Here is an 18,352-nt window from a genome sequence, read left to right as displayed (position 1 = left end):
TTGGCGTCATACTTGACTCTGGTCTCACCTTTGAGCCTCACATCCAGCATGTTGCCAAATCCTGTAGATTCCATCTTAAAAACATAACCCGCATCCGCCCCTTTCTTGCACCAGATACTACCAAGGAGCTTGTCCATGCTTTAGTAATTTCCCGCATGGATTATTGTAACCCTCTCCTGATTGGTTTTCCCAAAAGCCGTACTGCACCCCTACAGTCCATATGAATGAACATGAACGCTGCTGCTAGACTGATTTTCCTCTCTAGTCGTTTCTCTCACACCTCACCCCTCTGTCAGTCCTTACATTGGCTTCCTGTATGCTATAGGAGTCAATTCAAGGTACTAACTCACACCTATAAAGCACTGATCAACTCTAGCCCCTCTTATATCTCTTTACAGATCCATAGGTATGTCCCTTCTCGGTCTCTCCGCTTTGCCCGTGACCACCTCTTGTCCGTTGTCCCCACCTGTACGGCCAACTCACGCTTGCAGGACTTCTCGCGGGCGGCTCCCTTCCTATGGAATAGCCTGGCTTCCGCCATCAGACTCTCCCCTAGTCTTGCATCTTTTAAGAAGTGCCTTAAAACCCATCTCTTTAGGAAAACTTATGGCCTCCAAGACTAACCCCTACCTCGCATACCTGTCTCTTGCCCTCTCCTAAAGGGCAGCCCACCTTATTTGATTGCAAATTCATGTCCTAATGTGTTTTACACCCCACCTCCTATAGAATGTAAGCTCGATTGAGCAGGGTCCTCTTCAACCTATTGTTCCTGTAAGTTTATTTGTAATTGTCCTATTTATAGTTAAATCCCCTCTCATAATATTGTAAAGCGCTATGGAATCTGTTGGCGCTATATAAATGGCAATAATAATAATATTAATGAGACGGGTATAGGTGATATTTATTAATGAGATGGGTATAGGAGATATTTAATATTTTATTAATGAGATGGGTATAGGAGATATTTATTAATGAAAGGGGTATAGGAGATATTTATTATTTCATTAATGAGATGGGTATAGGAGATATTTATTAATGAAAGGGGTATAGGAGATATTTATTATTTCATTAATGAGATGGGTATAGGAGATATTTATTAATGAGAAGGGTATAGGACAGGGGTAGGCAACCTTTTAGCAGCACTGTGCCGATATAGGATTATGATGTCCCGTAGCGTGTCGATCCTATTTTTTTTAAATTGAGGTGTGTATGCTGCCGTATTCTGCTTGTGTAATTTTTACTGTAATTGCTTTGTATTGTTGTATTTGTGCGTATATGAGCTATTATATTGTATATGTTCAGGAGTAGTTGTGGTATGGTGTATGATACATATGAATGTGGGCTGTGTATGAGGGCTGCTTTTGGAATTGTGTGTGGATATGTCACATTGTATGTTGGTAGTGTGTGGGGCTGTTTGGGGTATTGCATGTGAGAGGCTGCATGTAGATTGTTAGTGGTGTTGCGTTTGCGGGGATTGTGTGTATGTTTGTGTGTGGGCTGTTCGTATTTGTATGAGGGGAGGGTTATTCTGCATTTCTGTGTATATCTAGCAGTGTGGGTAGCTTCCCTAGGTTCCAGTGGGGATCGGGCCGACCAGGTATAGCTGCAACTGCTCTGCTACAGTGTGGATTCCCATTCACAAGTGCTGGGAGGAAGTGATCTGAGATCACTTCCTCTACGTGCTGCAATGCATAAATTGAGGATTGTCCTTCACCACCTCTTCGTATTAGCAGATATCTGAAGTTTTACTGGGACTCCTGATAGGAAAGAGCCTGTTTGTCTCTAGCAGCCTCGAGTGCCGTGCAAAGACACCTCGAGTGCCGTACATGGCACTAGTGCCGTAGGTTGCCTACCCCTGGTATAGGAGATATTTATTATTTTATTAATGAGATGGGTATAGGAGATATTTATTAATGAGATGGGTATAGGAGATATTTATTATTTTATTAATGAGATGGGTATAGGAGATATTTATTATTTTATTAATGAGATGGGTATAGGAGATATTTATTAATGAGAAGGGTATAGGAGATATTTATTATTTTATTAATGAGATGGGTATAGGAGATATTTATTATTTTATTAATGAGATGGGTATAGGAGATATTTATTATTTTATTAATGAGACGGGTTTAGGTGATATTTATCATTAATGAACACAGTATGACATGTATAGACCCTTGGTCCCAGCCATTTAATCGCCCTTTTTGCTCAGGGCATGGCTTCCCGCCCACAGCGCTGTGAGGATCAGGCGGGAAACTCCCAGCTCCCTCCTTCCCTCCTCCCACCGGCTACAAACTCCCAGCAACACGTTCGGGCGGGAAAGTGAGAAACAACCTCCAGCTGAGCTCGGATTGGTCGCCGAGGAGCAAAACGGGCGGGGCCACGGCAGAGCGTGCCCAATAGGACTCAGGGGGGCGGGGAGGAAGTGCGGTTGCGGAGGGCGGGAAGTTTAAATGGGGCTCGCGCTGGCGCGGGGCGGTCATTGTGCGTCCAGGCGGCGGAGAGAGCGGCACGATGGTCCGGACTAAGGCAGACAGCGCGGGATCCAGCGGGAGCGGCAGTGGCAGCTACAGGAAGGGTGAGCGCACTTACCGACATAGCACACACTGCCTGACTGACCCCCTCACTGCCTGGCGGGGAGAGCCGGTACCCGGCCTGGCGGAGTGTCCGCTCGGTAATGGCGGCTTGTTGGATCCTGTCACGGAGGGCGCCGAGCTCGGCTCCCGGTTATTAACTCCGGGTGTGTCCGGTCTGACTGTCCGGTTATACGCCGAGCTCCCGAGCTGGACGTTTTGGCGCCAAGTTCCCGGCTGGAGCGGATCCTGCTCTGTGACCCTCAGCCAGCTTCCCGCCATCCGGCCGGTGTGATGTGTAACGCGGGGCACCGCTCTGGGTGATGGTAACTTCACACCCCGCCAGCGGCCAGGCTGTAAATACAGCCCATAGGGAGAGTTACACCAAGGAACTACGAGTCCCAGCATGCTTTGCTGTCACTTTGAGCGCTAAAATCTAGGAGAAGTTTAACCCCAGCCCTGCTTACTGGGTTACAGCAGCACACTGCATGATACAATCACACTATAGCTTTATAACTAACTTTAAGTAATTTGTTTTTGTTGAACGCTAGAACTGTATTGGGGTCACACTTCATTATATTACTGGTGGTGAGTGATATTGGTGATTGTTTGCAGTGGATATCACTGTGTTGCCTTAAATCTTGTATCATTACTTGTGGCTTTTAATTCTTCAAGGATGAAAGTGGTTTCCCTTTCCTGACAGTCAATCTTGCCGTGTGTGTATATGTTCACAGCTGTTTCTGTGACAGTGTAACTTGCCATGGTTTCTTTTTTGGTGGTCCTTTATCTCTCAATATGAAGCCCTGTCCTATGCTTATTGGCTACTCTGCAGCCCATCCTCCTGTAATAGCCACTCTCAGCACACAGAACTACACATGCGTCCTGAAAAGCTGTGACTGTTATAAGATACTGGGTTATGTTAAACATTGACACCACTTTATTTTAATTGTTTTTGTTGAGTAGATCATATACCTTTTTCAACTTTGGCTTCTCAGACAGTCTGCTTTTGTTTGAAACTACATTCATGGCTGTCAAACTGATGACCACCGGAGGCTGTATAACATTATATGGACACTATAAATTTTTCTTCATTCAGATTTGTTTTGACTTGCGTTGTGGCCCTCAAAATAAGAAATTATGTCAAATGTACCTTAATTACGGTGCTAGATCTGTGGTGGAGCAGCAGCTCTATAGTCTGAGGTCAGAAAGCTGGCTGATTTTGTCCAGTGTAGTGGAGCATTGGGGACATAGACTTATAAGAAACATCACACTGCGTGAGTTCCTTCACATGTACTCTAAGTGAGCTTTTCATAGAAATACATGGGATTCAATGTATTAGAACCACTGCCACCTGCTGTATTTATTCACCAGCTCAGACTTTCAGCTTTAAGGCAATACATTACCCTCAGCAAGAATATGCACAGAATTGACATAAATCAGCCTGGAACAAGAGGATACATAAATGCTGCTAATGGCATACTTACATCTTCAGCAGCTATAAAAAAAAAAATTGCATTTCTTAGTGAGATGTTTCCTGCATGGACTCCAAGGCCAATTCAAAACTCTGAAGTGGTCATGGTGTTTGAACTAAACCTTTAACCTCATACAGTAGATTAAAAAAAGTTCTGCACAAATATCTATTGTGACTAACTGGCATTTTCAAACTTGAACTGACATTGACCATCTTAAATCAAATTAATTGATTCAATGCTTTACATATTTATTCATAAGTGTTAACTTGCTTGTTTTTTTTTAACAACCTGCTTTTTCTTAAAGCTGTTGCTGCCAGAGCCCCAAGGAAATCATTTGGAAGCCCTGGTCCCTCTAATAATGTTACATCACCAACTGGGAAAAAGTGTAAGTAGGTTATTTATTGGATATCATCTCTTGATTTTCTTGGAGTATCCAGTGTTGCTATGTTAAGGCTAGGTTTAATTAATGTTAATTCAATTCACTTTTTTAGTTGATAAATATGCTGGTGGTAATCCAGTGTGCGTTAGACCAACTCCAAAATGGCAGAAAGGTATAGGGGAGTTCTTTGGCTCTCCCTCAACAAGTCAAGGAGAGAATGAGAATCAACCTGAAAAAGAAAACCGTATTCCATCAGAAGATGAAGAGGAGGCTGGAGGCAGTGGTACATCTAAAGCTCCAAGAAAGTAAGTTTGTTTGGGGCTTTTTTATTATAAAACAAATACAGAGTGTAAAGTCTGTTCCTTGCACAGAGGAGATGCTTCAAGTTATAAAAGCTGTCATTACAGTAAATGTCATAAGTATTTATGCAATGTTTTTTTGGTTTAACTTTACAATTGCATAGAGCCCTGATGTCTGTACAATGTCAGTATGCCGGTACACCTGAAGTCACTCAAATGTAATGCATATCTCTTGTCTGTTGCAGATCTCGCAGACTTCCTTCAGATGATGAAGCTGCCTCAGAAGATTAATAAGACTTTTGGACATGTTAACATGTTTGCCATTTTTTTAACTGTTGTATATTTGTAAATAAAGTCTGTAGTTTTTTTTTGTACAGAACTGTTGATGCTCTTGGTTGCGGTCATGTTGGGTTTTATAAATGGATTTTCTTAAATTCAACCTGCTATCCATAAATGCATGAGTAGATTCTCTGCATGCAAGCTGCATTCAAGCTGTAATACGTTCTGAGGTAATCTGCTTTACACATGAATTATATGCAACCTATTTAACAGATACTTCATTTTTCCTGCCATTCCTTTGAATTTTCTACTTTTGTAGAAATGGAGACTTAAAATATTAGTTTTGAATATCTTATGTGCTGCAGCTTTTTAAAAAACATGCAATATAGTTTGTATGTATTAAGTAGTAACAGTCTTTATGAAAGTCTCAGAATTACACCTCTCTATGCACACTTCTGACTGCTTTCTTAGTAATGAATAAACACTGTTGGCATCTTGCCTCCAAGCGAAATGGAAAACAAACCGTGGTGATTGTAATATCTAACCTTTAACTTCCCTAAAGCGATCCCTTTTTCCCATGTTAAAATAAACTATCACTAATTGTCTGATAGTGGTCTGATTTCACTTGGTAGGAATGCTTGTAAACTATCATTTTTATGGTGTTGCAGGCTATAATTTGGTATTTCTAGTTGCCCAAACTGTTTTGACACAATTCCCAAATGCTTTTGAGGGAAGCAGAACTGTTTTTGCACTGGGTTATTCGGACCCTGAATGAGACCTCACAAATGGTTAAATTGATCAGGTCGGAACAGCCCAGTGAAGCATTGGATTAGATTTACTGATTTATGTAATTTGAACACTTTGAGTGGCTGTCCCATGCAATGTTGACAGATTAATCAATATGTTGATTTGTCATTTGCAGAGCTATGGTCCATTAGAGTCTCTGAAGGAGTGTTCAGATCAACAAAAATAAATATCAATTGATCATTGTAAGGGTACAAACCCATCATATGAGAATATAAATAAACCAAACGGTAATTTCATAAAACTAACATCAAATTTATTTCTGAATAATGTATGGCAAGATGGAGAACTGTATAAACAAGATATATGGAATAATTGTATTGCAAAATCAAAACTTACAAATATATAAATGGTAACTTTAGAAATGCAGGAAACGGTTGGGTAAAATCTCAATGTCTGTCTGCATGCTTGTTCCATGGGAGGATTCCAAGCACCAGTCATATTTTAATCAATTTGTTTGGGGACTAAATTGCTTAAATCAACTAACAATTAATATAACTTTATTTAATGTTTAAATTTAGCCCATTGGGCATTAATCTTTAGATTCCCTCTCTCCTTCCTCCACGCCCCGTCTTTAAACTTGCGAAGAAAGGAGAAAAATGTATCTTAATCCAGGGCCTGTCAATGCTCTCAGAGCTGCCTTCCATGCTTTCATCCAAATTTTACCAAGCACCTCAATAGATCTAATCAAATGCTTCTCATAGAAAAGAATTTGGATCATTTCACCAGTTTAGAGCGCATGTCCATCTGAGCCAAGGAAGAGGAGGCACAAATAAAATGGCAAGAGTGAAGAGTAAGCTTCCCCTTACAGGGGGAGGCTTGTTAAATCTTCTGCTGGCTTGCTGATAAACTTAACTTTGCACAGGATTGATAGGCAGATGTGCTAGATATGTAACTAACTGCTGGCACAAAAGTGCAGATATCACTATGTGCAGCATTTCGAGCAGAAATTAGAGGTCTACCACAGTGACCACTTAAAATCATTGTTCATGGTGGCTATGGTAACCTTTTAAATAAATTAGTGAGTTTCTCTAAGCATCATGGTCACTGAAGTCTGATGGTCATTCACTAGCTGAGCATCAGCTAATGAGTTTGAGCTTTTGCATAGGAATGCACACCGAATTGATATTGGCCGGGAATGAACTCTAAGTTCTGGTTAGATGCCCATATGGCGTTTTCAGCAGCAAAGGGGTTTATGTGCCCATACAAACTCCAGGCACCACGCCCACTTCAAATCACTGATCCTTTGTGACATTTAGCACTGAATATATAAATGAACAATGGAAGACAATCTGATGTGCTGTGAAAGGAGTTTCGGTTAAAATGCTTCCCTGTATAAGAGTACTGGTTAATTGTCAGTTTGAAATCTGCTGCTCTTCCCTTTGAACGTTTACATGTCATTGCTGCGTCTGAGCTACAAGAGATATTGAGAGATTACTCTTAAAGAAACATTCCAAGCAACACAAATCAGTACAGCAACACCCCGACTGAAGGAGTCAAAGCACTTTATAACACTTGGACTTGTTACCTGGGGCACCACTGTTTTCAAATTAATCGCAGTTTCCAGAGCTCTTCCATTTTAGACTTTTGATAAGAAAACATTGGACAGCAGGGCTTAAGTATTTTATCTGAACAATCAAGGAGGATCAACAAAAATCTATTAAACACAATGAACACCTTTGAACTTGGCCCAGAAAACATATATCAAGAGAAGAGAATCTGGTTGCAGATTACATAAACTACTCCAAGATAGCTAAACTGCAAGCTGAGTTATATCTGAGGTTTGGTGAGAATCCACTAGGGGGCGCTTGAGTCTTACAGGCAGGAAGTGTGGAGCTCTTCCGCATGGTAACTATACAAGCGGTTACTATGGTGAGATAACCCTGCCGGCGCCATCTTGGATGCTGGCAAAGCTATCCATGCCAGAGAATACCACGCGCTGGGCAGCCTTCTTCATACTGATCGATCCACTCAAAACAGCAGTTCGCTTGTTCGACGAGTGTCTAGGTCCGCAGCCTTTCTCTCTGCCGACGGGTTTTCCTGCCCACCTAGAGCCCGGCTGCCCGTAAACAAGATGGCCGGCGGGAGCTTCTCCCCTCATTGTCCACTGTGCACCCTACGTCATGACGCTTGTTTCTCCAGGCCACGCCCCTTTCCTTGTTGTGCGGGAGCAAAGGGCGGAGTCGTCATTAGCGTTTCCGGTGTGGGAGCTCCGTGTTGTGAGGAGATACCGGGAGCTCAGACTGGGAAAGGGGGCGGCCGACAACCCGGAAACAGCCGCCATTACTCGGTATACCGGAGCCTGGCGGGGGGGGATCCTCGCTGTGTGCTGAGCTCTCTGCCCTGCCTGCCAGCCAGCCGTGTACCCGGGGAGGGCCATGCTCGGGGGGGCCGCCGGCGGTCACTGAGTGCTGTGTGCTCCTCACTGGGCTCTGCCGTCCCAGCGCTGGGTAATAGGAGCTCAGCAGGTGAAGGAGACCAGCTGCACCCCCTCTCTCTGACCGGGTACCCCAATACTAAGACCTGCTGGGAGTGAGAGGAAACCCAGGGAGACCCCCAGCAAGACCACCACCACCCTCTCCAGAAAACCAGACAAAGGCATCCCACTCCCTGGGCTAGGAGACCCCCAGCAAGACTAGACCACCACTTTCTCCAGAGAACCAGGAGTCCCAGGACACCAAACAAAGGCATCCCACTCCCTGGGCTAGGAGACCCCCTGAGTGGGGGGACCAGAACAGGTACCAAGGTGAGGGCAGAGTCTCAATATCCATCTCAATCAGAGACCCCTGAATTCACAGTGCTGCTCTATCTATCAGGGGTCTCTGTTAGGGATCCAAGGGATGTACATGGCATTTTTTTCAATGTTTAAATTAGTTTGGTGACTTATCTATAAATGGGATACAGGATATTCTAAAATGATAACATATTGCAAAAATGATTCTAAAAACATCTTCATTGGAATGTTCACATTGTCATGGGGTGGGTGGGGGGTCTCCAATGCACTAGGGAAGGCAGTGCTGCTTCAGGTGATAACCTATTGTGGGCAGTTGCCTATGGCCTGTTTTAGTATCTGCCTTTTCCAACCAATAGGGGCATCATTTAAGATCCAAATTCAAAGATCCGGAACCATGTCTCTAACCTAAGAACGATGGGGTTTTGCATGTCGTGGGAACCTCATCTAATAAGGGAATATATAACTCATAATTTGTATGTTTAAAAAAAAAAAAAAAAGAGATTTTGTGTATTTTGCATTGATGGTCATATTAATAATACTGATATTTGTTTAGCCCTAATCAATCACACTGAAATATTGTCATTAAGCTGTAGTTGATGATCTGAGTTTCTGGCTCAGCTTTGTGGATTGATTCTACCACTCAGTATGAAATCAATACAGCTATTTAATAATTAATAAACCTGTAGAAGAAAATGGTATGTTTTTAAAAATTGTGTTTGTTTATATCGCATATGGGCAGGTGACCCATCCCAGTGTTTATTTCTTTAGGTCAGGCGTGGGGAGCCTTTGGCCCTCTAGATGATTTGGACTACTTCTTCCATTAATGCTCTTACAGCCCTAATGCTGGCAAAGCATCAAGGGATATGTAGTCCACAACATCTGGATGACTGAAGGTTCCCCACCCCTGCTTTAGATAGACTTGCCTGCATTGTAATTTAACATGGAGGACATCTAAATGTGTACTTGTTTATACAAGACAAGTAAATAATTGTAATCACTGACAAGGGTGTTGTGTACTATCCTAAATATACAATTCATGCTAGTCATCAGATTATACCTTTATAGACTTTAGAGATTATTGTGTTTGAATAGTGAAATCCCTGGAATGTATGATGCCTCTGAGTTCCATTACAGAATGCTGCCATAGAGAAACTAAAATTGATGTTCATTATGTATGCTGGACATTTGAAGTATTTGTCAGCATGAAATGTAATTTGATGGCAGCATGAAAGTGGTTTGCGATTTATTTAAATAATCTGCTAATGGGAAAAATTCCTAGATTTTACTAGTAACATGACGTAAAGTCATGATTTTATTAAAGACACGGAGGCGAGTATTATGCATATCTCTTTCTTTATTTCCTCAGCAGCAAAGATAGAGGAATATAAATATTATCAAAAATGAAAGAAAAAACTGTACAGGCATAACGAGTAGCCAATCACATAACAGAGGAAGTAGCTATATAAGTCCTGTGTCTCCCACAATCCCCCTCTTTCTTGCGCAACCGAAGACCAGGTAAGATAAACGATGTCCCACTTGATCCAAACAGGAAACGGGAAACAAAACGAGAACTTCAAGCTAAAAAGATAGAAAAATATGGTAATTTCCAAACTCAAACTGTAGACTTACCAAACATAAACGTGAGGGATCTACATGAAACATGATTCTGAAATAGAATATATACATGATTAGAAATCAATATAAAACTGTCAAATCATCTAAGCATGATAAAAACTACATAGTACAAAAACATGAACTCAATACAGACCCAATTGCCCACGTACTTGCATTGCATCGAAGCATCTCCAATCCCAAATCCACACCGGGAGGGTGGGAGGGAATAATACTCGCCTCCGTGTCTTTAATAAAATCATGACTTTACGTCATGTTACTAGTAAAATCTAGGAATTTTATTAAAGACACGGAGGCTCCTATTATGCAAGTTTAAAGCTGTGCTATCACCTGAGATGCGACGTGTTCAATTGGTCTGAAATAGAAGTCTCTGAAGGTCGACTCTCGGGACCAGTCCGCTGCGCGCATGATGTCCTCCAGGCGGCAACCAACTGTGGATGCCTTCGAAGCCATAGCACCCCTTACAGAATGAGGCGTAAAGACAGATGTGTCTATACCCGCTAGGGATAAAAGCCAACGAATCCAACGCGCCAGCGTCGGAGTCGATACTGGGCGATGAGGAGCCTTAAACGAAATGAATAGGGGATGGCGTTCAGATGAGCGCACCGTACGTGTAGCCTCTAGATAGGCCTTTTAACAATCCACCGGGCAGAGCGCCGGACACAACGGGAATCTAGGATATACGAAGGATTTGGACGCCGACTTAGTTCTCCTAGATATGGTGAAAGTAACGCCATCCTGCGTAAACACAAAGGCACCCCAGTCAAGAGCCCTAACATCGGAGACTCTCTTACAAGAGACCAGGCAAAACAGCATAACCATCTTGGAGGATAGTTGTTTAAGAGTCAAGTCCTGGTTAGGGTACCAATCCGACAGGAACCGCAACACAATGTTGACGTCCCAAAATGTCGAAAACCGCGACCTAGGCGGACGGACGAAGCGAATACCCTTGAGAAGACGGCATACAAAAGGATGTTTGCCGATGGGTACACCGTCCAAACCACCATGACCGGCCGAAATGGCCGATCGAAAAACATTGATAGTCCTGTACGCCTTGCCTGAGTCGAACAGGGCTGTAAGAAACCCCAGGATCAAATGGAGAGGGGCAGATATGGGATCCACTGCCCGTTCCATGCACCAATCAGACCAAGACTTCCATGCAGCTCGGTAAGCTGATCGTGTGCCCGGAGCCCAGGCGTTATCGAGGAGCAAGAGAGTCGACTGTGGAACGTCAGGGACAAGCCAGCGTCCCCTGAAAGGAACCATGCTACTAGGGGCAATTGGTGCTGGAGCACCAATTCGTGCGAGTTCCCATCCGGATCCCGAAGGAGGTCCTGGAAGTTCGGCAACAGACGAGGGAAGTCTATGGACAACTCCATCAAACGAGGGAACCACGGACGTGATCTCCACAGAGGGGTGATCAGGGTCAGACAACAGTCGTGACGAACCAGCTTCGAGATCGTACGAGCGATCATGTTGAATGGGGGAAAGGCATACAGGTGGCCTGGAGGCCATTCTTGAAGAAAGGCATCCGTCGCCACTGCCGCCGGGTCCGGTCTCCAACTGTAGAACCTCGGTAACTGAGTGTTCAGTCGAGATGCGAACAGGTCCATCTCGAACCGACCCCACAGCCTGTTTAAGCTTTGGAAGACCGAGGCGTGCAAATGCCAGTCTCCCGAGTCTCTCAAATGTCTGGAGTTCCAATCCGCACCTGAATTGTCCAGACCCGGAATATGTTCCGCCGTCACCGAGACGTTGTTTAGGAGGCAGAATTGCCAAAAGTCCTTCGCCAGCAGAGCCAACATTTTGGACTTGGTTCCGCCCAAGTGATTTATGTATCGGACTGCCGATACGTTGTCCAATTTGAGGAGAACACAACAGTTCGCCTTTCCAGGGGTAAGGCTGCGAATCGCAAAGTCCCCCGCCAGGAGTTCTAGGCAGTTGATGTGTAACGACTTCTCTGCGTCGGACCATCTGCCCCCCGTGGAAATGTCTCCACAACGAGCCCCCCAGCCGTGCAAGCTGGCATCTGATTCTATGACCACGTCCGGAACGGAACCGAAAATTGCTTTTCCGTTCCAGGCTTCCATGTGTGCCAACCACCATACCAGCTCGTCTCTGGACTCCTCGTCCAGACAAAGTCGGGATTCGTACGATCGACCCGAACGTAGGTGTGACCCCTTGAGCCGCTGGAGAGCCCGGTAATGTAAGGGGCCTGGGAATATCGCCTGAATGGAGGAGGCCAGCAAGCCGATGATCCTCGCCAACTGCCGGACTGACAAGTCCGAAGCGCGAAGAGCTCGACGGAGCTCCTTCTGGATGGCTTTTATTTTGGATTCTGGCAAATACAGGAACTGCCGTACGGAATCCACCTGGAACCCCAAAAACTCCATAGACTGGGCGGGTGTCAGGACCGACTTGTCCCAGTTTATCAGAAAACCTAGGTTCTGTAAGAGGTTGATCGTCCAATCTAAATGCAACTTCAGGCATTCCAACGACTGGGACATGATTAGGATGTCGTCCAGGTAAATAATTAGTCGAACCCCTCGGGTACGGAGGAACGACACCACCGGCTTCATAACCTTGGTGAAACACCAGGGGGCCGAGGAGAGGCCGAACGGAAGGCATGTAAAACGCCAACGCCGTCCGTGCCAGGTGAAGTGCAAGTAGTCCCTGGATTCTATCGCTATTGGAACCGTGAAGTACGCATCCTTCAGGTCCAATTTGGCCATCCAATCCGACTGTCTCAGAAGGTCTCTGAGACAATGGATGCCTTCCATCTGGAAATGTTGGTAGCGTAGGAAGGCGTTGAGAGGGCGAAGGTTTATCACTGGGCGGACACCGCCCCCTTTCTTGGGTACAAGGAAGAGATTGCTCGTAAAGCCTGGAGTGGCGAATGGCAATTCTTCGATGGCGCCCTTTGAGAACATCTCCGCGACTTCCGCGGAGATCATCGCGTCCTGCTCCTGTGGGAGGGACAATTCCCTGGGGGTATACGTTTGGACAGGTAGGGAAACAAAATCTAGTTGGTAACCCTTTACGCATTGCAGAACCCAAGCATCTGAGGTAATAACTGCCCACCTTGGGTAAAATAAGGCTAGCCTCCCCGCCACCCGAACCTGATCGAGAAGGGAAGAAGGGGTACTCACCATAAGGGCGTCTGCCCGACGACCCACCACGGGGGTATCTAGAGCCCCACGATCTCCCTCTAGCCGGGAAGAAAGGAGGCGTTTTCGGGTCCTGGAACCCTCGAGAGGGGAAAAAGGAACCTCTGCTGGCACGGAATGAGCCTCGGAAACCACGGCCGGGAGGACGGTTCCTGCTACGCCCGGCCCCACCGAAAACCTTGGGCGCGAAGACGCGCTTCATATTAGCTTGCGCCTTGTCAATAGCCGTAAAGGTTTTTACGTAGGACCCCATGTCCTTCACGAAGGATGTGCCGAACAACATCCCCTCATCGGCTGAGTCAGGTTCAGCTACGGTCATAGCAGCCAGCTTAGGGTCTATCTTCAAAAGAATAGCCTTGCGTCTCTCGGAAGACATAGCTGTGTTGGCATTCCCCACAAGGCATATAGCTCGCTGGACCCACCCGATGGCCACATCCATATCGAGAACTGAGTCGCCATTACGGGCTGCCTCAAGGAGCTCGTACAGCTTAGACAGGGGGCCCAGCGTATCCAGAATTTTATCCTGGCACCCTTTCAGGGAGTGATCAAGACCCTTTTTGGGCTTCCACCCAGACTTATTAAGAAATTGGGCAATTTGAGGGTCCACGTCAGGGGTCTTACAGGCAGCGCCAGGGAGGGAAGGTCGTGGGCATTCGGCACGCAATTTATTGCGGCCTTCCTTTGACAGAGGCGTGCGAATCCTCTTAGCCACATACTGGGCGATATGGTCCGGAGGGACCCATTCGGCAGACCGCGGGTGACGCAGGTCGTCCGGGTCAAACAGGGGGTTCCCCTGTGGGTCTAAAAGCCCTTTTTCATTATCCCCAGCGGGGTCTGGCACTTTTCTACGGGGAACGGCAGAGGACCCAGAAGGGGTTACACCCGTAAGGGGTTGATCCTCGCCAGACTCGTCCTCCCCATAGGAGTCATATTCCATAACATCGGAATCATTGTCCACACTCCGGTCGGTATCCGACCCATCATCCAGGGCTCTAGCCCGTTTCCACAATCTAGCCTTTTTAGCCCGGCCAGGGGCTCTTGTGCGCGTGGGATGCGCGCTATCTGCGACCGCCAGAGGCGTGTCAATCATGACAGGCAAAGCCTGCATCGAGGAGTGGGACCCGATATGTCTAGCCTTTGCCTTCGCCTTACGGGCACCCGGCACAGTTAGGGCAGGGGAGGGGGACCCCACACCCAGGGGGTTAGGGGCAGCCATAGAAGGCAAGAGCACAGACTGAAGGGACTGGGCAAAAGAGGATGAGACAGTCCCCATAGCGGAGGCAATAGCCTTCTCAAGGGAGGAAGCCATAGTAGCTTCTAACAGGGCCTGGAGCTCCTGAGAGGCCATAGCGCCCTCAGGATTATCTACTGGAAAATCCCCAGAGGGGACGGTAGGCCCATCCTTGCTATCCTGCATAATGAATACTAGAAATGGGTTGATTAACCCAGCAGAACAGAGAAAAAGCTAAACCTGATCGTTGGTGTAGTAAGGGGACCCGTAGTAAAGGGACCGACCGCACGGCACAGCAGGGTGAAACGAATGATCGCCCAAAATGACCGCCGCACGTGTCAGGGTGTGCCCGTGGACCGGCTCCAGGCGGGGGAAGGGGCGCGTGCACCCACCCGCGTGGGCAGCCCGCGAGAGGGGAAAACGAGCACACTCAGTCGCGTCCACGGAGAAAGGGGGCACGCGGCTGAGATAGCGCCGAGAAGCGGCAACAGGGGCGGTATGAGGGAAAAACAGCCCGCGGCGGCGGGCAAAGCCCCTAGGGGAAACCCCCAAATACACCAACGATGTAGGTACTAGATAGTAATCAACAATAAATAAAAACGACAATAATGAACAAGCATAAGTAAAACATGAATCACAAGTAAACAAAATGCAATGAGTAGGAGAGCTCAAGTAAAATACTTAGCTGTCTGAGGAAGCAGCAAAGAAAGAGGGGGATTGTGGGAGACACAGGACTTATATAGCTACTTCCTCTGTTATGTGATTGGCTACTCGTTATGCCTGTACAGTTTTTTCTTTCATTTTTGATAATATTTATATTCCTCTATCTTTGCTGCTGAGGAAATAAAGAAAGAGATATGCATAATAGGAGCCTCCGTGTCTTTAATAAAATTCCATGTTCCTTCTATGGAGACAACGACCATTTTTAAAATAAAAATTATGCATTTTTAAGCAAAATCCTCACTTGGAAAAACATATATATATTTTTTAAAATAGCTACAGCTTGGCTAAATATTGATATTGCATGGTGAATAATTCCAATCAAATATAGCTTTTATTTAGTTTCTCAATATCTCACTGTTTATGGCTGTGGTAGTTAACTTGTAAATCTGGTTTTATATAGATAATTTGCACTTTGCAGCCTATTAGTTTCCAAGAAACATTTGCTTTAATGCAGTTTCATTGTCATCTGCTTAAAGTAACCAATTACCTTTTTCCTTAATTTAGCATTTCATCCGCTTTATCAAAGCACCCTCTGTAGTGGTAATGATGCTGAGTCCCCTGGACTGTCTGATTACAAACCGCTTAAGACTGGCTGTTTTGGGTGCCCCTCTCTGCTTCCAGTGTGTGCTAGCCATCTGTAATGGAATTCTTACTTTTGCGTTATCACACTAAGGCCTCAGATTATATTGTTGGATAATGCTTGCAAATGATTTAATATTTTTTTTTAGATAAACGTTAAAATTGATTTAATATTGGGAAAAATATTTTATTTTTGATTTATTGATATATTTTGTGTTATTTTAATGTAAAAAAAATAATTTTAAAAGTTACTGCAAAAATATTAGTTTGATTCAGTCTGATTTCATGTTTTTGATTGGCCTGTGTCTGGCACTTAACTACTACAGTGTGCCTATCTTATTATTATTATTATTATTATTATCGGCACTTATATAGCGCTTTAAAATATTATGAGAAGGGGATTTAACTATAAATAGGACAATGACAAGAACACTTACAGGAATGATAGGTTGAAGAGGACGACCCTGCTCAAACGAGCTTACAGTCTATAGGATCCCTTGTTATGCTTAAAGCAACCCTGTCGCCATCTGGGGTCCTTGTATAATTTGCAAAGATCACTGATATTGATACCGCCGCTCGGGGTCCAATGGCAAGGGTTGTTGGGTATGATGAGTTAAACTTACTTAAAACCTGTTACTTCTTTCCGTTGCCATCATCTTCTGTCCGATCCTCTTCAACTCCAGACGCTTCAGCTCTTTTACGTTTATGGAGGGTCATGCCGGGTCCTCCACAAAAAGAGCCTGGCCCCCCTCAGCCGTCACTCATGCTGAATACACTTTCATTCACATTTTTTTTTTATAATTAATATTAGTCTGTAGTGTTTAATTGACAAGAGGAAAAAAATATTTTATGCAAGTAAACGTAATTAATACGCAGCTTCACGTTTTTTCTTAATTGAATGAAATTAAGATGTCTATGGGAACCATACAGCCCGTACTGGTATTTTTACCTTTGTGTGCTCTTCATACTGGGAGATCGGGGAGGTAGATCTCTGATATAGAGGAAGGGGGTCTGTGTGCAGGAAACTTGTATTTGATATTTTACAAATATATATATATATATATATATATACATACACACATTACACACACCTGTTTGTGTGTTGCATGACTATTTGAATTGAACATTGATGCCAGTTACTATTTTTGTGTAATTTACCTAATCCACCACTTAAACACTTAATATGTCTGTGTAAAGTTTTCCCCAACACTTTTTCACTGCGTCCATATTTTTGGCCACTATGTGTTCAGTTTTTCATCATTGAGACTTTTTAAATTTCTATTTATTTTTTTTATTTTTACTGGATTCATTTCACAATCTCTAAACTATGTGTGTGCCTGCACAGACACCTTTTTTATATTTCCCTGAAGCCCCAAGTCTAGTTTTGGTGGTTAACTCCAATGCTTCACAAAAACTTATCAGGTTAGGTTGGTTTTGATTTTTTTTATTTTTTTTTTTAAATATTTGTAAAGCATTTTTTATGTGTAGTTTAGTATATAGGACACACTCTGAAAAATATATCCAGAGAGTTGTGATTTTGGAAATCCTACATTTTCAATTTCTGAACTCTATTTTAAGGTTCTATGTGGTGAATGAAGTGTCTCCTGGTTCAGGTGTAGGTAAAATGGATGAAGGTCTTGATACTAAAGTATATGTAAAACCTCCACCTGACGCACCAGGTTTGTTCACTTTACATGTGATGTTGAGGTGGTGATATATGCATTTTCTTATAGAAAGCTTTATTAAAGAGCAGCACACACAGGTGTGTGGGTAATGCCTACAACCTGTCTATTTGTAACAAAAAATTGAACCGTAATACAGTATGTGCAATATGCACTGGTTTCAATCTATCTTCAAGATACATCAATGATCCAGGAGTTTGGAAATGGAATTATTACATTCTATTCAGAGTGCAATGTTTACAATCCTGTATAGGGAGTGCACCTTAATATCTTGTTTAGAAACCATTGTGCCAGTGGGAGGTGGATTGCTGAGAGGGGCAGTTGGAGACAATGTGAATGAGCTATAGAGAACTTTAGAATGTGGGAATGGGCAAATAAAGTTAAAATAAGACGGTAATCACAGTGCTAGCAGCAGGAACATGAGATATATATATATATATATATATATATATATATATATATATATATATATATATATATATATATATATATATATATATATATATATATATATATACACACCCCCACCCACCATCAGGGTATAGTTCTATTGGTGATTATCGTGTGCCTTTAATACAGCTTTTCCAATGAAACAAGATACCGTAGTTATAACAAAGAATACGTCTAAAAATACAATTTCTCATTAATTATCAACATGCAAAAATATTGCATTGTAATGGCTGCTGGCTATAACATATTCGAGGTAGACAGTGTCCAGTGATTATGATATACTGTAAGTTATGTCTACTTGTCTATATTAACTGTATACAAGTCCTGTATCAATACAACATCACT

At 43.9% G+C, this 18,352-nt stretch overlaps 2 protein-coding genes across 5 annotated transcripts in view; both read left to right on the top strand.

Annotated features, from left to right (window-relative positions):
• Window positions 1-2,459: 2,459 nt before the first annotated feature.
• Window positions 2,460-5,095, top strand: PCLAF (PCNA clamp associated factor). The gene is made up of 4 exons (XM_063445882.1): window positions 2,460-2,581; window positions 4,353-4,433; window positions 4,540-4,732; window positions 4,972-5,095. The coding sequence occupies exons 1-4, from the start codon at window positions 2,518-2,520 to the stop codon at window positions 5,015-5,017; spliced, it is 384 nt and encodes a 127-aa protein (XP_063301952.1). The 5' UTR covers window positions 2,460-2,517; the 3' UTR covers window positions 5,018-5,095.
• Window positions 5,096-7,979: 2,884 nt separating this feature from the next.
• Window positions 7,980-18,352, top strand: part of CSNK1G1 (casein kinase 1 gamma 1) — an 89,297-nt gene continuing 78,924 nt past the window's right edge. For 3 of the 4 annotated variants that reach the window (XM_063449292.1, XM_063449291.1, XM_063449289.1), the window contains exon 1: window positions 7,980-8,555. The gene's annotated coding sequence lies outside the window, so the exon portion shown is untranslated. The remainder of the gene's footprint in view (window positions 8,556-18,352) is intronic. The other variant, XM_063449290.1, reaches the window with a different exon arrangement.

Source organism: Pelobates fuscus, chromosome 3, assembly GCF_036172605.1.
Source record: "Pelobates fuscus isolate aPelFus1 chromosome 3, aPelFus1.pri, whole genome shotgun sequence".
NCBI lineage: Eukaryota > Metazoa > Chordata > Amphibia > Anura > Pelobatidae > Pelobates > Pelobates fuscus.
This window is presented reverse-complemented; position numbering and strand designations above follow the sequence as displayed.